General features: G+C 28.8%; 1 protein-coding gene across 2 annotated transcripts; it reads right to left on the bottom strand.

Moving 5' to 3' along the window:
- Positions 1-464: 464 nt before the first annotated feature.
- Positions 465-13,553, bottom strand: LOC142331584 (uncharacterized). Of its 2 annotated transcripts, none has more exons than XM_075377587.1 (7): positions 13,447-13,553; positions 8,017-8,080; positions 5,412-5,464; positions 4,223-4,258; positions 2,507-2,624; positions 1,402-1,508; positions 465-591 (listed from the first exon to the last, which is right to left on the bottom strand). In XM_075377587.1, the coding sequence occupies exons 1-6, from the start codon at positions 13,504-13,506 to the stop codon at positions 1,426-1,428; spliced, it is 414 nt and encodes a 137-aa protein (XP_075233702.1). In that variant the 5' UTR covers positions 13,507-13,553; the 3' UTR covers positions 465-591; positions 1,402-1,425. The 2 variants fall into 2 exon arrangements, with proteins under 2 accessions (XP_075233702.1, XP_075233703.1); XM_075377588.1 differs by lacking the exon at positions 13,447-13,553 and adding an exon at positions 9,490-9,668.
- Between the last annotated feature and the right edge of the window lie 11,083 nt (positions 13,554-24,636).

Below are 24,636 nucleotides of genomic sequence, written 5' to 3'. Positions count from 1 at the left end.
CAAAATTTTGTAATGTTGTAATTTGTGAGACTATTATTAATTTAAAAACTAGTAAACATCAGATTCTGATCAGGCATAGGAAACATTTTTTCATTTCTGAATGTGGACCTTTCTGTGTGTGCTTGTCCTTATACAGAAACCTGTGCTGATGTTGTATATTGGTGACTTTCAACATTTTTCAAAAAGATGAGCCATTGTAGTAACATTATCAGATGTAGAGTTCTAGTTGGATTCATATAACTTTGATATAGGTGCATAAAAAAATACCTTCTTTGAGATAAGTATTTTTGGCAAAGAAATATTATGCTATTAGATTTTAAAACTTTACTTATATTCTACACAAATTTATGATTTGGAGTTGTAATGATACGATGGTTATAGATAAAAAATAATTCTTGACATCAGTAGGGTTTTTATAAAGAGGAAAAAAAACAACAGTTTTCAGTGTGAAGAAAAAGTGGATATTTATTTTTAAGTAAGTTTTATTGTACAGATATATTTTAAAGAAATTTTTTATTTATTTAACAAGATAAGAATATAAGTGAAAAATGCTAATAGTTCAGTTATGCTTTATTTTTTCATCCATTGTACCTGAAACATATATATTAATCTGGCATTAACTCCAATTTTATAAGGTACTGTTGAGTAAATAAATTTTTCTCCGTGGCGGAGTGGTAGCATCTGTGCCTTTTATCCAGAGATCCTGGGTTCAAATCCTGTTAGGCATGGTATTGTTCATATGCTAAAAATTTCAATAGGATAAAATGATCAAAGCAGTCTATGACTGTAATCTCAATAAAAGTCTTCTTGACAATATGGTATTCTCTAAATTTTCAGTATCTCCCTATTCACTCCAACAGCCAAGATAGGAAAACACTTTCCACATCGTTCTATATGCAAAATGATGACATTTTTGTGATTTGCATTTCACCTAATGAGTGATGGATGATAAATTTTACTCTAAATTTTAGCATTTGTTAATGCTTAATTTTTTTTTATTATGTTTAGATTCGTTGTTCAAAATCCATATCAAACAAAAGAATTATTGAAATTGGTCAATCTCAATGATTCTTTCTTATTTTGTTGAGGTACTTATTTGTGTCCTTTCATATGTTTTTCACATAACAAGTGAAATATACTTAATTGAGATGGAATTATACTTTCTGAAAATAAATTGTATCTTTTGATGTAAGGAAAATTTGAATTACAGTACTATAAGCATCACCAAATTCCATATGGCACAAAAAGAGTAGAGTAGACATGAGTTTAGATAGTGTACAATTTCAAATTCATGGATATGAAAGTTCCTCCACTGTGTGAAAGTTACTTGTTCAATTATAATAATTATTTAAATTAGAAGAAATTATTTGTAATAACTTTGAATGAATTAAAATGACTTACCGGTCAAGTAGATCAGTTTTGGGTTTATAATACTATCACACTCATCTTCCTTGAACAATCAAAGATTTCACTTGCTACTTCACATCTATCACCAGTAATTTCACTGACTGAAAAAAAATTGTGTTTGTTTAGAACTTAGTATAGATTATAGATTTTTTTTCGAAAAATGTATGATTTGAAAACTTCTGATGATGTAGATGAAAGCTATGTTTTAATTCTCTCTAATAATATATTAAATATATAAAACATTATTACATGTTTTGTAAAGCTGTAAGAGAATAATTTTTTGCCTTCATTTTATTTAGTCAAGTAGATTTTATTTAAATAATATACCAGCTAAAATATTTTTTCTGCAGGATAATTAAAAATCGTGACCAGAAATAATAATAGTAATACCAATAATAAAGACATGATTAGTTATATAAACGTAATTATTTTGCATAGGTAGAGGAAATTTCCAATAGTCCTGAAAAAGGATTACAAAATCCTTTCCTGGGTTTCAGATTTCCTTTACATTGGATATGACTAGAGGTCACTTTCCCAGATTCTGGAATTTCCACTAAAGCTTCAAGGACTTTCTCTGTTTGTTCCGCAGTATAATGAACTAGCAATATATTAAAATAGGTGTTACTTAGCTAGAAAGATATCATTGTAGTACTAGAAAGTACTGTACTGCTTGATTTTTATTATTTCTCCTTACAAAAACTTTTGGTGTTTTGCTGTGGCTACTATTCTTGCATCACTTTAAGCCAATATACGGTTGTGAATATATAGATAACAATTCGTATGTAGTTCGTTTAAATCAGGAGTCAACTTACAGTAAAATAAGTGATGGGATATTGTAGAATAATTTAAATAATGTACATAATTAAATTGAGCTATAAGTACATCAGAGTTAGCTGTAAAATGTAGCAAATACAATTATATTTGCTGTCTTTGGACAAGAAAACCAGCAATCGTTTTTTACAGCTTTGGTGATGTACTTTTAGCTTTTTGTTTACTCTGAACGCCCCAACTTTTTCAGAACACTCAAGAAATGGCACATAATTCTTACTTTTTACATAATCAAGAATCTACATAATCATGAAAAAACTTTGTTTCTTACTTTCTTTTTCACAGTCTTCCATGATTTCTTTAACTTTTTCAAGCTTGTCCTTATGACCTGCTAAAGCTTTTCCTGCCATGCTCATTGCAGCTTCTTTGTTGAATGCATTATCTTTCATCTGTAAAGCAAGTCACACAATATTTCTGCACTTCTTTACTATAAATTACTTTATAAATATTCAACATATTTGTAATGGAACCGGAAAAGAACCTTAAAAGGTTAGATCAACTTGTTAATTACTTTAAAATAATTTATTTTTTAAAGTCAATAAAGAGCTCAGATTTCTGAAATTAACAGCCAGCTCCTACATTTCAATTTAATTTTGAAATAACAGAATAATGAAGTCATTTTAGTTTTCACTTCCATATATGTCTTTTCCTTCTAAATAATTTTAAAGATCTAAATTTTTGATCGAGCAAAAATAAAACTTATTTGGTACACTTGTAGATTGGCCTTGTAACTTAATGATTTCTGAACATCTAAGATAATAACGTCCTAAAAATTGAAACTTTTAAAATAAAAAAAAGTGCCTGTGGCTAATGCCATGATAAAAATGCTTAGTTATTTTACTGTATGCACTTATTAATGGCAAATGATTGTAGTGTTTAGAGATAATTAAAATTATATAAAAATGAATCAGTCTAGTCTTTATCCTATCAATTCCTTAACTATTTATATACCTTTATTTCTAACAAACTTTCTATATTTTTTAATAATTGATCAACACAAGTCTACCTTGTTTAAAATAAATTACTTGTGTTTATATATTTGCAGTATTAAGGTGAAATGGCATCATTACTAGTGAAATTTCAGGATGAACTTTCCTTAACCAAAAATAGACTAACAATGCTGAAAGATGTTTGGAAAATAAGGCTGCTACATATTAATATTTTTTCTCTATAATTATGATGTTTTTATGAGAATTGAAGATTTGGTTAAAACAGGTTTTTATTGTAGTTACTTATTTTTTATATAAAGAATAACAATCTTTTTACAAATAGAAGTTTATATCCTTAATGAATAGACTAACTTTTAAATATTAAATGTAGAGAATTAAAAAAAAAAAATAACATATGTATTATGTTAATGTTCTAGCAGAACATTTTTAGTTTAGTTGACAAGAGGTACAATCACTCCTCAAAATGGTATAGCCATTCTCAGAAATAATGTGCATCCCATAACAGGTTTTTTTAAAGACAGTCTAGATTGAATTGCTTTGCATTTTCATGGGGCCAAATATACAGCAAATAAAAAAGTACCGGAATGCAATACCATATGCAGTGATATTCAGCCCTGCATACTGGCAGCTTAGCACTGTTCAATATTGGAACTAGCTGTACAGCCAGTAATATTGTTCATTATTTGCAAACATCATTACTCTCAGCAAATGCAACTGGAATAGGGTTTCTTGTGCCTTATATGTTAGAAAAAAAAAAAATCTAAAACCAACAAATTAATCTTCTCTTATTATAAAGTATGATTTAATAAAGATTATTTTTATAAAATGAATGGTTTAATAAACTGTATTTTTATGAATTTCTGTTCTGAACGTTTATTCTCATTACAATTAGCTTATTCTAAACCTAAATTATAGACCCTCTATATTTCCTTCTACTATCGACTGACTCAGATGCTTTAAAGTTTTTTGATAAATCCATCAAATAGGTTACTATTATTTTTGTTAGAAAAGTATATAGTATTTTTTATATTACTTACGATACCTTCTTCTTCAAACATACAAGCAGCCATACACTGAAAACATAAAATTAAAGTATTATTTATGCACTATCAAATCTATCTGTGTAGAAGAATTTTAACAAAATTGCAGCAAATTTCAAATTTTATTTATTAAAACAGTTTATAAGTGTGGTAGTGAGTGTAGACTATTTTCAGTAACTTTAGCGAGAATGTAGAACTAACTGGATTTTAATGATTTATTAGAATGTTAGTAAGATTTTATTCGTATCATATACATAACAGTTAATATATTACTGTTGATGAGATTTATACAGTTGCAGGGCAGTTTTTTAAAAATAGCAACTGTTTATTTCACATTTTAAAAAATTGCTCTTATAGTTTAGTATGAAAGTTTATAATTCTTATTTGATGACAGATTAATTAATTTTTTATGTTAAGTTATGATATAGGTTAGTAGTTCAACAAACCTGATGTACAAAACTCTTCTCCAATTAACTGAATAATTAAGGATTGTAGATGATTTAACATAATTAGGTAGCTTTTACTGGTTGACATAATTTTTGATATTTTTCTTTAACACCATACTTTGAAAGCTTATCTATTCTTCGTTATTTAAATAACACTGGTCAACAAAATTTATTTGTTTGTTTATTAAATGAGAGTGAATGACTGATTCTTATATATTATACTTGAATGAGAATTAAAAATTTTTTGTAGTCTGCATGACAGTTTATAAGTGAATATAATAACGACAGAAATAACTAATGAGTGGATTATATGTTTGTAGAAAGATGAAAATAGGAAGAGTGAGTCACATTTTTGTTCATTTTAATTAGTGTGTAAATAATAAACATGATGACTAATGTCTAGCAAATAAATGTGACAACAATTAAGAGGCTGTAAAAGCCCCTTAAGATATAAGCCCCCTTATTTTGTAAAATATACAAAAGCTATTTAGTTGATAAATAATATAATAAAATTTGTTCACAAAATGCTGTGCTTATGGAGTTTATGCCTGATGCTACCTGAAAATAAGAATGGTAGTTACAAAAAACTAAGCCTGATACATGAATTCTGATTTCATATTTGAAATAAGCATGAAAAGTACTATAAGAATCAGTTATTCACTCTCATTTAACAAAATCATTGTAGATCAGTGGTATTTTAAAAAAAAATATATTAATCAAAAATTTAATTTAATAGTTACCTTTCCGTTTGGATATTCTGTCAGTTTTTGGTTCTTTAGTGCTTCTATAGCTCCTGAAAAAACATTACAAATTTCGTTCATAAATTACATTTTCATAGAAGCTTAAAAGTCCTTTATGAATCCTCATGGTTGAGTAGTTACTAAATAATGAAAGTAATGTTTTTCTGGAAGGAAAAGTAATTTCACAGTTAAACCATTAATTTTTAATGGAAAAAATTAAATTTATTCATTTTATTTTTAGTTATAAAAACTATCTTAGTATTGTTTCAGTTAATTTTACAGCATATTAAGGCTAGTAGATTCTTTAACCTGATTTGTTAGCAAAGATGATTGTAAAAGTAACTGAAAACATTATGGGGTGAGTTTTTTTTTATAACATTATATTAAAGACATTTGGTTCAGTTTATCCTACTACTGGGTTTAGAAGAGATGTTGGAACAAAGGTTGCTATATGGCTGCTAAGAGTAATAGGTGTGAGATACATGGAAAGGAAGCAGAGAGTGTATGTTACATTTGTCAATCTAGAAAAGGCATTTGACAGAGTTAGATGAGATAAATTACTGTTAATTATGAAAAAGAATGGAGTTGACAGGAAAGAAAAAAAGAAAGAGACTCAGGAAAGAGTTGACAGGAGGATAAAAGAACTATACAATAGCCAGTGAATAAAAATGAGGGTAGGAGACAAAATGACAGGAAGAATAGAGATTGTAAGGGGAGTGTGGCAAGGATGCTGCATTGTCACCAACAGTATGTACCTGAAAGAAATAATTAAATGCTGTCTGGATGGGGAAAAAGGAATAAAGATGGGGGGGGGGAGAATTGAATGTATACGTTTTGCTGATGACATGGCAGTACTGGTGGAGATGAAATGCTTGATGACTAAATTGAAGCTTGCGAAAGTCAGGGTATGAGGATCAACAAAAAAGACAAAATATGTGGTGTTAGGTGGAAAAGAGGAGAGGATTGAGATTAAGATAGGAAATGAAGTTTTAAAGCAGGGGAAGAAATTTCAGTATTTAGGGGGCTTCATAACTGATGACCTGACTTGCGCAGTAGAAATTAAATCAAGAATATGAAAAAGTAAGTAGGCATTTAACAAGAAGGGAAGTCTGTTGTGTTGAAGTTAAATTAAGGAAGAGATTAATGAGATGTTTTATTTGGACTATAATGCTCTATGGAGCTGCTGAAACATGGATGATGAGAAAGGAAGACAGAAAAGAAATTGTGGTGTTTGAGATGTGGATATGGTGCAGATTTATAAATATCAGATGGTAAGAACATAACCGGGTTAGTCTAGTGGTGAACGTATCTTCCCAAATCAGCTGATTTGGAAGTTGAAAGATCCAGCGTTCAAGTCCTAGTAAAGGTAGTTAGTTACATTTACATGGATTTGAATACTAGATCGTGAATACCGGGTATTCTTTGGTGGTTTCAACTAACCACACATCTCAGGAATAGTTGAACTGAGACTGTAAAAGACTACACTTCATTTATATTCATACATATCATCCTCATTAATATCTGTACAGTAATTGCCGGAGGCTAAACAGAAAAAAAAAGGTGGTAAGAACATGTAACAAATAAACGGGGTATTAAGGAGAGTTGGAGAGAACAGTGAAATGGAAGAAAAGGAAGGGGAAGGAAGAGCTTTCAAATGATGGATGAGATTATGCAAAGAGAAAATATGCTGAAACAAAGAGATTAGAAAAAGATAGATTAAGGAGGGGAGCAACAGCTCTGACTGGACCTGCTCTAATGGCAGAACACTATGAATGAATGAATATTTTACATTTATATAATTTTTAACTACGAACTTTGTAGACAGAAATATCCCCCAAAAATTTTTAAAAATAAATTATGAACTTATAATTAAAAATTATGACACTTGTGTTATCCACTGTGAGTAAAATGTTTTATTTAATTTCTCATAACTGTAATTGAAGAGAGGATCACTGATGATCAGAGTTAATGTTCAGTTTTTCATACACTAGAAAATTTGCCTCATATAAAAATTATAACTGGATGTTCAGCCTGTTGTTTCTAGAGGTAATAATTAAAAGATAAATTATTTAAATTTGTTTTAAAAGAAGTTTACCACATATCCATCATTGATTTATTAATACCAGAGAAAACTGAAATGAAAATAAATTCCTATTTATTAATTGAGTTTCTAGAAAAATTAAAATCATGGTTGTGGTGTGATTTTGAAACTCTTGTTTTGTATTTGATTTTTTTTTTGTTTGTTATACTCATTCAAAAACCAAGAAAGTGAATAGAAATTGTATCAAAATTTTGCAGTATTTTAAAGAATCAAACTCCAAACTTTTCTACTACTGTAAAAAAGCAGTGCTAATATATATAATAGTGTCAAGTTATAATGTATATTTATCAGTTAAATATTAATTTTAAAGTTTAATGCCAAAATTAACTTAGTTACTGGTTTTAAAATATAACTGTATTATGTGTGTTCAGTAAGGAAGTGTGCTAGTTTGCTATACTGTGAGAAAATCTTTTCTTCTTAAGGTACAAGAACACATAACAACAATCCAAAATGATACAGAGTGGTTTCCACCAACCATCTCAAAAAAAATGATTCATTTATTACCTTCATCAGCACCTTCTTTTTGTCTGCATTTCTCTGCAGTTTCCATGATACTTTCTGGGTGTGCCTGTAAAAGTAGATGATAGAATATATACTGCTTTGATAGAAAAGTTTTTTTTTTATTAATTTATTAATATATTCACTGTTTCACTAGAAGTTATACTTTTAACTACCTGTTAGTTAATTAAACGTATGTATGGTAGTAGGTACAAAGACCTGACAGGAAATACAATTAATCTATGAAATTTTTACTTTCCCGTCTAGATAGCGCTCCAGCTCTAGAGGGGAGAGTATTGTAATCTGTCCAATTTGGGCATATGCAGTTTTCTCGATGTTTTGACACCTAAGGAACCCAAAAAAGTGTGGTGGGTGTGGTTGTGCGGGGAGGGGGGGGTTTTGAGTGTTGGCCTCTAAATCACTGTACATCTTTAAAACTACTGTATCGATTTTGACCAAAACTTGGTCAGATTACTTCTAGGAATGGGGCATTAAAGCCATTAAATTTTAAACTTAAAAGGTCAAGGGAGTAAGGCTGTAGAGTAAGGTCTCCCTCAGTATCTCAAGATTTTGCTTAATTAGGGTCATATTTTTCTTAGGTTTATTTGTTAACAATTAAAAAATAACAATATTTGCAAAAAAAAATTTGCCCCCACCCCAAAAATGTAGTCTGCTATGTTGTGTTATCACAGGTGAGCAGTAGAATTAAATAAATGAATAATATTTAAAATGTAAAAAAGTAACTCGGTCTGGCTGGCTTTTGAATTTGATCATCCAGTTGACTCAGTACCAGTTGCGTTAAGCCCTGCGGCTACACCAGTTTGCTAACTGTACAAGCGAAACTTGTTCTATGTTGTGAAATTACATTAGTTTAATTAGTGCTGGTACCGCCACACCTATGCGAATTAAATATGGTATGCGTGCGCGCTTTAGATAGAATCATTGAATTAAATAAACGAAAAAATATTATATTTAAATAAAATGATAAATATTTTATTTATTATATATAATATCTTATTAACCACTTAATTATAAATATTTACCATTTAATTTAAGTATAATTATTAACAGTTTGCCCCAAAACTTACTGGTCTTCCTAAAATATACAAGCAAGGTAACTCAATGCATCCATTAAATAACTTTAAATCTGCACCTTGTTATTTTATTACTGAAATAATCAATGAGATACTTGGATCTAAAATTGATTTACTGTATAAATATAATATAAAAAATGGATTTGATTTGGCTAACAAATTAATTAATTTGACAATAAATAAAAATACTAGAATGATAAGTTATGACATAGCCAATATGTACCCTAATATTCCTATAGATCATGCAATTTGTATAATAAAAAATAAACTAAAAAATAATGAGAACCCAAAATTTAATGATAATTTTCCCATAATTATTAGAAACATATGTCAACATAACTATTTTGAATTAAATATGTATATTATACACAAGAGAATACTTTACCTATGGGGTTTCCTTTATCAGCCGTTCTCTGAAATTTATTTGCAGGAATTCAAAAATAAGATAGTTTATGGTATTGCTCATATACACAAAATTCTCGTATGGGTACGATATATCGATGAGATTTTGGTTAGTTTTGTACTTGTTATAAATGATGAACATCTTATAATATTGAAAAACTTAACTCCTATCATGACAATTTTAAATTTACATTTATAATATTGAAAAACTTAACTCCTATCATGACAATTTTAAATTTACATTTGAAACAGATAAGTGTAGAAAAATAAGTTTTTTAGATGTTAATATTGAAATCAACAAATAGAATCATATTATGTCAGTATATACAAAACCTGCAGCAAGTAAAATAACTATTAATAGAAAATCGAATCATCCATGGTCACATAAAATTAAATATTTACAAACATGTTGAATAGAGTGGGACATTACACACAGAACAACAGGGAAAAATTAGATGCAGAAATAAATATTATAAAGAGTATTGCAGTAAAAATGGATATAAAGCCTTGTTAATTGATAATATTTATAAAAAAAAAAAATTTAAATCTGAAAACGTAACTGTGTTGAAGCCTATACATACATAATACATGTATATAATACATACAGAATTGATAATATGTATATAAAATACTCTTATAGTAATATTATTATTGAACATTTAATTAGTGTTTATAGTGATGCAAAATATAAACCAGCATATAACCAACCACATAGTAAGACATTTAAAAAGGAACCGTAGTAGTAATAATGATTCTAATAGTTTATATGGCATTTATAAAACAATATGTAATGATTGTGATAAAATTTACATTGTAAAAACTAATAAATCATTTGAAGTAAGATTTACAGAACATTTTAGATATTATATAAACAATAAATTGGGATTTTCTAATGTTACTGACCCATCTATTAATGGATAAACATTCTATTAATGACTTATAAACTAATTTGAAAATAATTTAAATCACAAAAAAAATTATAATAAAAAATTGAACATTTAGATAAATATATCATATATTTTATATATATATATATATATATATATATATATATATATAGACAGAAATTATTCAGCTTAATCAATCTGCAGACAGAATTTGATAATGATACTCTTATCAAAGCTTTCTTTCTTCTTTCTTTTTCCTGTTTAGTTTCCGGGAATTACTGTTCAGGTATTACTTCAGAGGAGAATGAGGATGATATATTTGAATGTAAAAAGTGTAGTTTTGTACAGTCTCAGTTCAACCATTCCAGAGATGTGTGGTTAATTGAAACCCAACCACCAAAGAACATCGGTATCCACGATCTAGTATTCAGATCCGTATAATAGTAGCTTTACTAGTACTTGAATACTGCAACTCTCGACTTCCAAATAAGCTGATTTGGGAACGCGTTCACCACTAGACCAACCCAGGGGGTTACTCTTATCAAAGCTGTTATAGATAGCAGCAGAACTTTTGAAAATTTTAGGTAAAGTTTATATTGTAGTAGTAGTAGTAGTAGTATTTAGTGACTGGCCACAAACATGTTTAAAAACATAATAAAAAAAATGTTAAATGATTTTAAAGATTTTTAATTATTTTTATTAATTATTTGACTGCATATATTATGTCATATGTAATAATATTAATGTTATAATGTGTAATTAATTTTTTAATTTAATCAACTGATGATTAGGAAGCCCCAAAAGCGCTTTTGATATATAGAAAATAAAAATAAAAAATAAAATTAATAAGATAAGGTAAGAGCTCTTATTGATTCTGTACTTTGGTGGATTGTGCTGAATTTCGTTTATGCTTTTGGAATTAATTAGTGCAGAGGAAGATATGAACAATAAAAGAATTTGTTTTACTAAATTAGTATATGTATATATATTTAAATCTTGTTGCAATCGATGCAGCTGCTTTTATGGTGGTACGATAAAAAATCTACTTCCACCTAAATGATCATAATTCTAGTTAAATAAAAAAGACCTCATAATTTTGAAAAAATTGTTTAGACAGAAAAAATCAGTCTGAAAATTGACAAAAAATGATTTCACCATCTGGTAGGGTGGTAGGTAGGAACAATGGGAATCCTGTTATTCTGTATGTATGCGACACGTTAGTTGATGTTGTGTGGTCTTCTTTAGGGCAGGTAATGTGAGTTTCTGCACAAGATATATAGCATTGTTAATAAAACCATCAAAAATCAAAATATCTCTATCTTAAACGTTTCAGAACCAATATACAGTATATAATAGGGACAGTGGGAATCTTATAATTCTATATATGTGCATCATATTACATGGTCTTTTTGCGGTCTCTTGCAAGGTCAGACAACTAAATTTCTTCATAATACTCGTAACACTGTTGATATGTAATCAATGTCACTGTTGATATGTAATCATTAGTAATCAATGTATTGTTGCCTTGCAAATTGTAGCACATTATTCAGTCTTGTGTAAGGATTGAATAATCCCAATCCTAGCACATTATTCAATCCTTTGCAAGGATTGAATATTCCTTGCACAGGATTTAGGGAAACATAAAGTTGTCCTTTTGCAAATACTTTTTCCCCAAATCTACTATAGCTGTATTTAATGTTGCACCTTGCTATTTGCGCCCCGTTTCAGACCAACTTAAAATTAAAAGTAGCATATGTACATCTCCATATCCCTTAGTAGCTTGAAACTTTGTATTCATTGATGTAATAGGTACACAACCAACTTCATCTTTAGTTTTTGTACCTATTGTTTCATTTTAGAATTTTATTAACACAGCTTTTGGTAACTCACCCTTTTCCAGATGGTCCCTTCATAGGGCAGGTCGTTTGAATTTCTGTACAAGTCCCATAGCGCCATTAACCAAACCATCAGAATTGATATATTACACCTTAACATAACTCTTCAACCCTCTGCCAATTGTACATTTTGCAACAGGCTACTACAGTTACTGACATTACCGGAATAGCATTCCTGAAGGGAAATTTTCCATATATTACAGCTTCTCATGATTTATCAGTAGCGTTAATAATATAAACTATTTGTTTTTGATATATCAGTCACACTATGATATATTCATCAACTAATTTAATAGTTGGGAACATTCTTACAACATTTCTACCTGCAAATTAGTCTGTTAAAGATTATTTTCCAAAACACAATTTATTTAATAAATGAATGAAATCCATGATCTTGCACTGTCTTACATTTATTGTTTGCTCATAAATTAATGAAAACTGATGCCACAAATTTATTTGTGCTTCACACCAAGGAGGTTGACAAAACACCAATGGACTTTGAGGCAGTTACATTATCACCAAAAGGAGCACATTAACTCTGCCAAATAACTTATTACCTAATATCAGACACAGAAAATTATAAAATAATTATTTTAAAAAAAATTGGAACCAACAGCAAAATGTGCTAAAAAGTAAGAAGTAATTTCATTGAAATAGTTAATTTCTGAGGCACTTTTTTGAATCTACGCCAAAATACATGATCATACTTATGTGGTACTTGAATGGACCTATAGGTGGCATAAATAAAAAGATGTAATAATCTCAAATGGAAAAGCAATCAAAGCATATAAATATGAATTCCACTAATGTAATATCAATATTGATTTTTTATGAAGTGCACATGTGTATTATTATAGAACAAATTTATATTCTATCTAGAAATTAATTTTGTAGAAGCAGGCGCTGATTCAAAAAAGTGTTTAACTTGTTTTTCACTAGTTTTTTGATAATTGGCTATAATGATTGAGACCTGAAATACCTTTAGGGATATCCTTAATGATCAGTGAAACCATTTATCTTATAAATTACATTTAATAATACAAAAATGTATAAATGTCTTAATCATATATATATATATATATATATATATATATATATATGCACATTCTTCTTCTTAGAAGTAAGACATAGAAATTTATTTACTAAATTTATACTTACTAATACGTATTGCATTTGCATTGCCAATAAGGTTGAGATTAAAGCAACTACACACTTCATATTTATTAGTTTAATGTTGCTCTGAAGTGAAGAATCTATTACTATTGAGTTTGACTCTCAGACTATGAATAAAATATCTAAAATGAATTACTCTTATGTGAAATAATATAAAGTAGGCCAAATAATTGGTTTTACTATTGTTAAGCTAATATTTAACATAAAAGAACTGTATAAAAGTGGGGATGGTTTAAAATCTATTGTTAAAAATAAATGAAATCCAATTTTTTTTTTTAACTTCAATATTATATTTTGACAAAGCATAATAATTTAATAACCATAAAATAAATGTTATTTTTCATAAATAGTGAAAATTGTTTCTGTAAACAATAAAATTAATCGTAATTTAAATAATTGTTTGTTTATTACTTTATAACAAATGCAGATTTTAGTATTTCAAGGTAAGAGGAACTTATGCAAGTGAAACAAGATTTTTGTTGGTAAAAAAATATTTTTACCTATTGATATTAAAATTACTTTCGACTCTGTATTAATTTAAACAGATAAATTAATCATTTAAATTAATATTAATTAAATAATGAATTATAAGTTTGCAATAATCGTTCATTGGTCAGTTTGTTGCGTTTTAACTTTAATTATAGATAATGCTCCAGATTGATCTACCATTCCTGATACTGCACATAATATCCTTTTAATGATTAATAGTTATGTTTTTGTTGCCTTTAGTGTTACATTTTTCAATACCATGTAGAAAATATCCAAACTGATTTATTTGCTACAAGATGAAATTGTATTCTTTAACACTGAAACAACTTAACTGTTTAAAAGCCAATGGTCCGTAAACGAACCTTTTCATAAATATTTTTTTCTTTTTAATTTCTATAACATTTTTCATACTTTATAAAATTCACCCTTATTTTAATTTTGTAAAATATTTATTTTGTTTTATTGAAGTGTAAGAATTTGTTAAAATGTGTAATTTTGGAAAACCATTGACACTTGAAGAATTGCATTGCATTTTAGAAGACGAAGATATTTCACAAGCAACTGCCATCAGTGCAACTTATATTTCACCTTAAGTTGATGAATTTGATGGAGAAGATATTGATGAAAATTTGCTTACTGAGACCTCTTCAACAGGTACAACTTATATAGCAAGTATGTCTAAGATTCATTTGCATACTAAATAATGTTCAAAAATCCAGTTGCAGGGAGAAAGCAAAAAACTGTATACTGATAAGAAACCAGTTTTTGACTGGGACTCTCAGAGAAAATAGGCTTCGTAAGTCCCCATTAAAGAGTTTTAAAGAATTGCAGAAAATGAAGAGGTACATTTGATGAAGACTTAAATTTTGCAGTTGCTAGGTGAAATGATAATGCAGTGGTGATAGTTGCCAGAAATCACAATGGCATACATCCATTATCAGATGTGAAAAGATACAGCTGAATAGTAAGAAAAGACATCATTATTGCTCAGCCATTAATTATAGCAGAGTGTACTAAAAGTATGTGTGGTGTTGATTCCCATGACAGTGGTATTGAAAATTATAGAACTCAAGTGTTTGGAATCATTGTTTACAAATACTGTCAATTCTATTATAATAAATTCAGGGAAATATACAGACTTGCAAATAATAGTAGAATCAGACAAATTGATTTTAGGTCTTCTCTTTTATTATCACTGATAAAGAGTGAAGATAAAAGACCACAAAGCATTTCTGAGAATGAAGAAAAAAATTAATAATATTCCTTCACCAACAATGGCAACCAAAGAAAGATCGTCCGTCAAAAAACAATTTGCCAGATGTTCATTATGATTCTTCAAGTAGGGCACGTTATTTCAGAACATGTGAAAAAAGTTTGATGAAGATGTAAGCTGTGCTAAAACTATACAATTTTTTGTGTGTAAAATGTAAAATGCACCTATATTCAAAATGTTTTCAAGAATGTCATTTGCAGCAAAGAAAATAAATAATATTTTTTAATTAAAAAAATCAAATTAAAATAGTTTATTTGTAACCGTATCACTTTCAGTTTAATTATAATATAAATTTTTCATTTTCTTCAGAAAATGATATTTTTTCCAAAGGTATGTAAACAAAAAATTTTATTCCTGAGCGATAATTGATTTTTTTGTTGATATGAAAATATTTTAGCTTTGTGTGCTTAATAATAGATAAAATAAAGGGTTTATGTAGGAAAGTTTTGAGTATGTTTATGTCCACCAGTTAATGGATTAATTGATTTTGATTCCGATCTCTGAGCCTAATATTAAATATTTAACATAGCTATTTATTCATACTCCCCTGTTAATCTTAGAGCTACTTAAAAATTCAGGAAACTTTCAGGAAGCAAAAATGGGGTTCAGGCTTTGGTCTGTGTTATATTGTTAAATTTTCAATAAGTTAAAAATTCTGGCTTATCCATGCAGTTATACTTACAAATATGAATCTTTCCCTTAAAAAAAAAGTAATAATTTATTACTAAAAAAAAAAAAGTTTTTACTTATATTAAGTCAGATATAGACTGTTCTCGTATTACCCATTGTAATGTTATAACTTAAGATTATTATGCCAACATCTTTAATAAATTACCAAAAGATTTTGAGACCAATTTATTTAAAATTATATTAAAAGATTTCCTTTTATAGAAATAATCATTACTCTGCTGATGAGTTTTCAAATTATACTAGTTAGATAAATCTATGTTTTATGCATTTTTCATTTGATGTATTCAAATAATTAATGTATGCCTTCAGAATTGTTATTCATTATTAATCATTTTATTTATTTTCATGTAATTGGATGTACATTTTATATAGTCACTATTTTTATATATTAATATGGAGAATTACAAATTATTTTTTTTTATCTGTTCATTTGTATATTTTTAATACCACTCTAATCATTGTTTTTCTGTTATTTCCCTTGCTCCTTCCAAGAAGTGCTAGAGAAATCCTTTTTGATTACTTTGTAATAATTAACCTACCATTCCTGATGTGATCTATGTTATAATTAATTATTACATTATTATTTGAATAAAGTATTTATTTAGATAAAATTTTGCCCTTTGTAAATTGGCATAAAAACAAACTAAAATTCCACAACCAAAGTTACATTTAAAATATTTAAATTGTTTATGCAAAATTATTTGATGAAAAAAATCTTATTACTATTGGTGGTCAATTCCCACTTTTGTTTATGATTCATAGTATCTCTAGAAGAGGCTTCAGTTTTCTGTTAATTTATAGAACAGTACTTTGACAAGCATTAAGCATTCTTCTACAAAATACTGGTAATGCATTCAATTTCTTTTACTTCTTCATGTCTGACAGAGAAAATTAATTTGTTTGTATTGCAAAATTTTAACTTCTAATGGAATTCTCAATGTACTGTGCATGCTGATATGCAACCGCATATTTGGCTCGTTAAAGAAGGTAACTTAAACCTCTCTAGTTTTAATTTTTCTAATAAGCCTGCATGGTATGCTTGTTGTTTTTAATATAGCTATATCATTTTTTTAGGTAACTTGTGACTCATGAAAGGCTACCTACAATTATTACAATTACGGCACTTGACTTATATAAAATAACATCTAAAAAAATTCCTTATGGCAATAATAGCTATAATACTATCAGGGGTGGCTGAAATTTAATGCACACTGAAACATAATAGGATGAAAAAAGTCATATAAAACTAGAAGTGCTGCCATCTTGTAGTTTCATTTCTGTACAGTTAGCATTCAAATACTCATTTCATTTTATGTCAGTTAACATTACTATGGAGTAGAGTAGACCTGCTATACCAATGGCTGTAAAAGAACATGCAGTAATTGAATCTTCAATAGAAAAAAAATAAAGAACATTTAAATTCATTACGCACTTTAGGATTTTTATTTCTTTTAGTAAGGGTCATTTTACCATTGATGAACTGAAGGATGCAGTGAGATCGTGGATAAAGAAAAGACTGTCAGCATTCTTTGACAGAATAAGAAATCTTTTTCACTGTTGGCAGAAATCTAAAGCTGTAAATGATAATACATGGAAAATTGTAAGGTTTTATGAAATAAAATTATTTAATAATTTTATTTCATATTTGTTTCATTTGATTATCTGTTTTCCTTTTGTGAGTTATTAGTGACTATGCATTACGTTTCAGCCATCTCTTGTATTACCACTATTTGGTATTTGTTTTCTACTAAATCAAGTAATACTGTTTTGCTTAGAAATGATTTTTGCATACTAATTTTTTAATGAAATGTAACCTGGTTAAGAATTTTTTCTGTCTCTTTTTTATGTTTAACTAACGACTAAGGGCTTATTCTTAAGTCAGAACAAACTTAAATAAAAATATCTTATTATAAAACACAGTTAAAATACATACATTTTTTATAGTATTCTATAATTACTGAAACTGAATCTCATTTTAGATTTCAAGTAAAATTTTTATTAACAGTTTCTGAGTCCAATCCTGTTTTCTAATTGATATAAATATTAAGTAAATGTAATTTCAAACTTTCCATCCTTTCATATTAAACATGCTAAAAAAATGATCTTAAAAAACCAAAAACTGATTATTACTAAAATAATAAAATTCGCCTGTACAAAATCAAACAGCAGGACTGTTTTCATTTTGTATTATCTTAATCTTTGTTTAGGGTGATGAATGTATGACAGGAGTACTTCTAAACTAGATAAAAACAATATTATACAACTTTTCATGCACTCAAACTAACATTTATGCTTATAATAAATTATAAGAACAACATATTGATGTCCATGATTATGCCGCTATAGAGAGTATATGGTACTAGTTATGGGATTAATTTTCGCAATACTGTTTTTCTTATTTGGGAAAATAAAGTTTTAAATAACATCCCTGCTGCTATTCGTAATGAAAGTTTGAATCAAACGTTTTGAATAGCTATTAAATAGCACTGCATGTTGCATGTATACCATGTAGCAAGAACTTAATCACAGTCCAGTGCATCCTCACCCACCACCTGAACTGAGCTTTCTAAACTTTGACAAGTAAAAGCAACCAGGTTCATTGTACTGATTAGTTTTTGTCCTGAAAAATGCAATTTTTTTTCATGGGTCTTCTGCTTGTGGTCCTTGCTTTGTTAGCAACCACCGTTGAATTGAGACATAATGAGCTTCTTATTAATTCTTTGTCAGAGTTATAAACTGAAAAGTATGTATATATATATATATATATATATATATATATATATATATATATACTTTTTTTGTCTCTGTCATTTAATTGGTTTGATGAAGCTCTCCAAGATTCCCTATCTAGGGCCAGTCATATCATTTTGGTATACCCCTACATCCTACATCCCTAACAATTTGTTTTACATTTTCCAAATGTTGCCTGCCTGCACAATTTTTTCCATCTACCTGCTCCTTCAATATAAAAACGACCATTCCGATTCTGTCTCTTCTTTTAGCTATATTTTTCCAAATGCTTCTTTCTTCATCAATTTGCCGCATCGTCTCTTCATTTGTTATTTTATCCATCCATCTGTTTTGTAACATTCTCCTATAGCACCACATTTCAATTGCTTTTAAGCTTTTTTCCCAGGTACTCTGATTGTCCAAGTTTCACTTCCATATTAAGCTACGCTCCAAACATATACTTTCAAAAATGTTTCCTGATGTTTAAATTAATTTTTAGTGTAAGAAAATTATATTTCTGACTGAAAGCTCATTTCGCTTGTGCTATTTGGCATTTTATATAGCTCCTGCTTCGTCCATCTTTAGTAATTCTATTTCCCAGATAACAGAATTCTTCTACCTGCATCATCGTTTCTCTTCCTATTTTTATATTCAGTGGTCTATCTCCATTATTTCTACTACATTTCATTACTTTTGTTCTTGTTTAATTTCATGTGGTAGTTTTTGTGTAGGACTTATCCATGCCATTCATTGTTTCTTTTAAATCACTTTTACTGTCAACTAGAATTACTATATAATCAGCAAATCTTTTCACCTTGCACTGTTACTCCACATCTAAAGTGTTCTTTAACATCATTAACTGCTAGTTCTATGTAAAGATTAAAAAGTAACAGGAACAGGGAACATCTGTGTCAAACTCCCTTTCTTATTACGGCTTCTTTCTTATGTTCTTCAATTATTACTGTTACTGTTTGGTTCCTGTAAATGTTAGCAGTTCTTCTATCTGTATACTTGAACCCTAAATTTTTTAAAATGCTGAACATTTTATTCCAGTCTATGTTATCAAATGCCTTTTCTAAATCTATAAATGCTCAGTATGTTGGTTTGTTTTTCTTTAATGTTCTACCATTAATTTGAGCACTAAAATTGCTTCCCTTGGTCTTCATAGAGAAGACCAATTTGGTTTCCTCACCTGCACTGCATAGTAATTCTGCAGTCTTCCGGTCTATCCCAGGACCCTTTCTGCCATTCAAATCCTTTAATGCTCTATTAAATTCATATCTTATTACTGTGTCTCCCTTTTCTTCCTCTTCTTCCTCTATAACACCAGTTTCTAATTCATTTCATCCGTATTAACTCTTCAATATATTCCACCCACCTACTGACCTTTTCTTTTGTATTATAAATCTATGTACCATCTAACACTTTATTAGTTTTAATTTATGTACCAAAAAATTTTCCTTAACTTTCCTGCATGTTCCATCTATTTTACCAATGATCATTTCTCTTTCCACGTTTGAACATTTTTCTTTAATCCACTCTTTTGCTAATTTGCACTTCCTGATTATAATATTTCTTAATTGTCGATAGTTCCTTTTACCTTCTTCATCACTAGCATTCTTATACTTTCTAGAGTCATCCATCAACTAAAATATATCCTCTGATACCCAAGGTTTTTTACCAGTTTCTTTGTTCCGCCTAAGTTCACGTCTGTTGATTTAAGAATTTTCTTTTTAACATTCTCCCATTCTTCTATATTTTCTACCTTATCTTTTTTACTCAGACCTCTTGCGATGTTCTCAAAAATCTTCTTTACTTCCTCTTCCTAAATCTTCTCTAAATTCTACCGATTCATCTGATACCTTTTCTTAAGATTTTTAAACCCAAGAATCCATTTTCCTTGTGTGTATTCTTCTATTTTAATTTTTAAACTGTGTGTTGACAATTACTAAATTATACTTTGTGCAAAACCCAAAAAGTGGGTCTTTTCTTTTAAAAATTAAAACTTTTTTATTATGTGGCTAGCCACACATACAGTACTGTACTCAACTGTTGGTGAGGGAAAACCTCGAAAGCACCATTACAAAATAATAAACATAAGGTAAGAAGCATAATTAAATTCTGTACTCTTGGTGGTAAACGGTTTTTATACTTTTGTCTTTGAGATATTAGTACAGAGGGGAATATGAACAAATACAATAATAAAAATAACTTTTGCTAAGTTAAATATATTATATATACAAAATGATTTACAAAGAATGTAACAAACTTTTAGGAGATGTTCTACTGGTGAAAATGCAGAAGAGAGTTCATATAAATGTTGGTTTAGAAACGTTTGGACACTTATTAGCATGTCAGCTTGTAAAAAGTTTTATCCTGATTTCTGTACCTTGGCAAAAAGATTAAGCAAACTCTGATTCTTTGAATCAAAATTAAGAAATATATTTATTGATTTTATATAAAATCCGACCTGAAATACTGAAAAAAACAGTCCCAGAATTGTTTTATAGTAGTTTTTGAGAAATCTGGGATAAAGGATAAGATTGGGGTTGAAAAAACTATTTTATGTTTGGCGTAAAATAATTTTGTTAAAGAAATCTTGTAATGAGCACATAAAACTTTTAAACAAAACTTACAGGGAATTTGGTTTTGAGTATAACACTATGGATAAAGTTCTCAGAAACAAAATACAATCATTAGAATTTCAAAGTTTATTAAAAACAAAACAAAACGGTGGCCATGTCCAATCCACGTTTTTGAAAAGTAGCATTTAAGTATTGTTTAACTGCTAGATAAAAGGGTGAAGTTCCTCGTTGTCCTAGAAAATCATCTGCCTTATCAGAGGAACATCTTCCAATAGATCTGGAAAATTATTCTGCAAAGTTTATGTATGAAGCACCCAAAACATTCTTGTTGAAAATACCAGTATTTTGTTGCCTATGATACCACGCCAAACATTTTTGTGGAACTTGTCTTGGTATCCAGTTTCAACTGTGTCATTTGGATTATCATGAATTCATATGTAACATTTAGAAATCTTTGATGATGTTCTTGCATGTAGTTCCTTGCTTTGTATTTCAAAACCCAGTAATAAAGATTATGTCTGCGTATTCTTCATTGGAAAATTTATAATATATTGTTGGATAATGATGTACTCTTACTATTCCATTCACTTATTTAAATTTTATGTCTTTATTAAGTCAAATTCTTACAGTGAATAAAATGGTTTGGTGTTGTGTATATGTATGTGCATGTTATGCATGATTGTGTGTAATGTATTGTTTCCACATTATTTTTCAATTGCTGCTGTATCATTTGCTTGTCATTTGTAGAGCCGACTATAACCTTTATTTTGGTGGATTTAGCATGCTGTATAACAGTATATTTTGCTCAGTGAAGAAACCATCTGGTATTGTATGATACCTACATCTGTTATAGTTATGGCACTAGCTTACAAGTTTATTTATTTACCTCATTTTTAAAAATCTCAACAATATTTTTTTATGTTGTATATTCGTTTACAACTGTATTTAATTTTTGATTTTAATTGATAATACATATTAAGTTTAAAATCTATAAAAAATTTTAGGCTATTAAATAATTTATTAAATAGTATGATAAAATTTAATTTAAAAAAGAAATTGTTAATGATGCATTTTAAAATTGGATTGAAATTGCTCTTCTAAAATATACTGATTTAATACGGAAATAATTATGGGACTCTTTTATCAATGGCTTTACACTCAGCAATGTTCTTAAGCTACAGGGTCTTGAAACTGTCCACAGGCATTCCCTTCCATAAAATTAATTTTAATGATGTATTCATTGGCTCTATCATAAAGTCCCAACAACTTCGCATATAAGGTATAGCTAGCTTAAATTTATACCCATAAAATCAATATTAGGGAGAAAAGATCAAGGGTGATAAAAAGGGGGTAGGGTTTTGGGAAGGGCAGTGTACTGATCAATCTAGTTTAATATCTTGCCCATGAGCCTTGGAAATTCCTTTGTATGTAATTAAATAATATAGTAATTTACTTTGTGCTTGTTCATTTAATATGTTGATTTCCTCAGGTTTAATTAATCATAAATTTTTTGTTTAGTTGTGTTGAAATCTGGATTTATATATGCTGTATGTTACTACATTTTATATTATATATATTTTTTTAACCTTAATTTTTAGGCAGTTTAATTTCTTTAATCTTAGGCAATTAATACCTCTGTATGTGTGCACTGTTTGTGTTGTGGTGCCTTTAGCATTCATTTTTGTTATACCACCCCTTTACAAGTTCTTTTTGTTGTATCTTTTGGTGTGTACACTGCTATTTGCAAATCTCTTTTTAATGTAATGTAAGACTGTTAACTCTTTTCCTTGTTACACTTATTCATGGGTGTCATAGGTCAGGTGATGAATCATAGACATCTCCCTTGTGCTTTCCCTCCAACACTCCTTTATAAACTTTCTTTCTCTATATTAATACTCATAACATTTTCCACAATTTTATTTACTATTTTACCAGGATGGTCTAGGTGGTCACAAAATCAGTTGTTTAACAGCTGCTTTTCAAAGTTGAAGGTTCTGAGGTTCAAATCCTAGTAAAAGTGAGTTGCTTTTACACGAATTTGAATATAGATAATGAATACCTGTACTTCGGTGATTGGAGTTTAATTAAACACATGTCTCAAGCCTGTCTGTACAAGACTATACCTCATTTACATGTCATGCATATCATCCTTATCCCACTGGTCTGTGGGGGGGATTGCTTATTGTTCACTAGTTGAACAGATTGCAACATACATATTAGAAAGATAAAAATAACTTTACTAGAGTATATTTCTTTGGTCCTTTCTTATGTCTGTCTTTCTTTGGTCCTCTTGGTCACCTCAATTTTCTTCCCAATTCAAAATTTTGATTGCTGGTTTTTTTTGTATCTCATTTTCTCAAAATGTATAAACTGTAGGAGTAAGTTTCTAAATTATAAAATAATTCAAAGTTATATTTAACTTCTTTTTTAGTCTCCAGGACCACTGTTAGGTGTATGGCTTCAGAGGATGAGATGAAATGACAATTTTCTAGCATGTGAAAATGCCATGCCTAACTGGGAATCGAACCCAAGACTTCTGGATGAAAGACCAAGATCCTACCACTCGGCATTTAACTTTAGTGTATTTTTTTGTTTTCATTAAGATTTTTGGTGATAATAACTTCTGGTTGTTTAGCTGTAAAAAAATATTTCTGTATGATGATTAAGGTTGATTTCATCATACCAAGTTTTTGTAGACGTTCATTGGGTTTGTGTGCATACATGAGTTCAGTCCAGTTACAGCATTTAATTTTAGACAGAAAGTCACAAATTTCTAGTATCCTTAGAAAAGAAAGTTAATTTTTTAAAAACTACAAATGAATTATATTAGAACATATGGTAAAGGTTGAAAACACAGCAGTTCAGTAGATACAGAATAAACTATACTATGAATAGAGGGCTGAGCTCATATCAGGCTTTTCTTACTCTGAGCCCATTAATTAAAAAAAAAAGATTGCACTGAATTTTGGGTCATCACCAAGGTGTACTTGAGTGAGAGAGCTGATGAATTCACTCAGAAATTTTTTCCAGGTACAGACTGTGAGCTTGATTGTGCTATAAACTTTATCAAGTCAAAAATACATTTTGTTTCTGACCATACTATGAGCACCTGATTTTTTAAATACTTGGACAGTTTGTACCAATTAAGATAGGTTGTATGATATTTTAATTTATTATAGAAGAGACTGTTTATAATTCATATGATGAGCATGCTTCTTTTGGATTCTGATCTGGTTGAGTAGTGGATGGTTGTGAAAGCATTTTCTTCTGTTATAAATGTGGACCATTCTGTATGCACATAGTCCTTTTACAAAAAGACTATGCTGATGACTGACATTGCCGATTTTCAACATCTTTCAAAATTATGGTTTCTATTCAGGATAAAAGAAATAATAAAAAGAATTTCAG

This window comes from Lycorma delicatula, chromosome 10 (genome assembly GCF_047948215.1).
Source record: "Lycorma delicatula isolate Av1 chromosome 10, ASM4794821v1, whole genome shotgun sequence".
Classification (NCBI taxonomy): domain Eukaryota; kingdom Metazoa; phylum Arthropoda; class Insecta; order Hemiptera; family Fulgoridae; genus Lycorma; species Lycorma delicatula.
The sequence above is the reverse complement of the archived record's forward strand: the minus strand, read 5'-3'. Positions and strand labels throughout refer to the sequence as shown.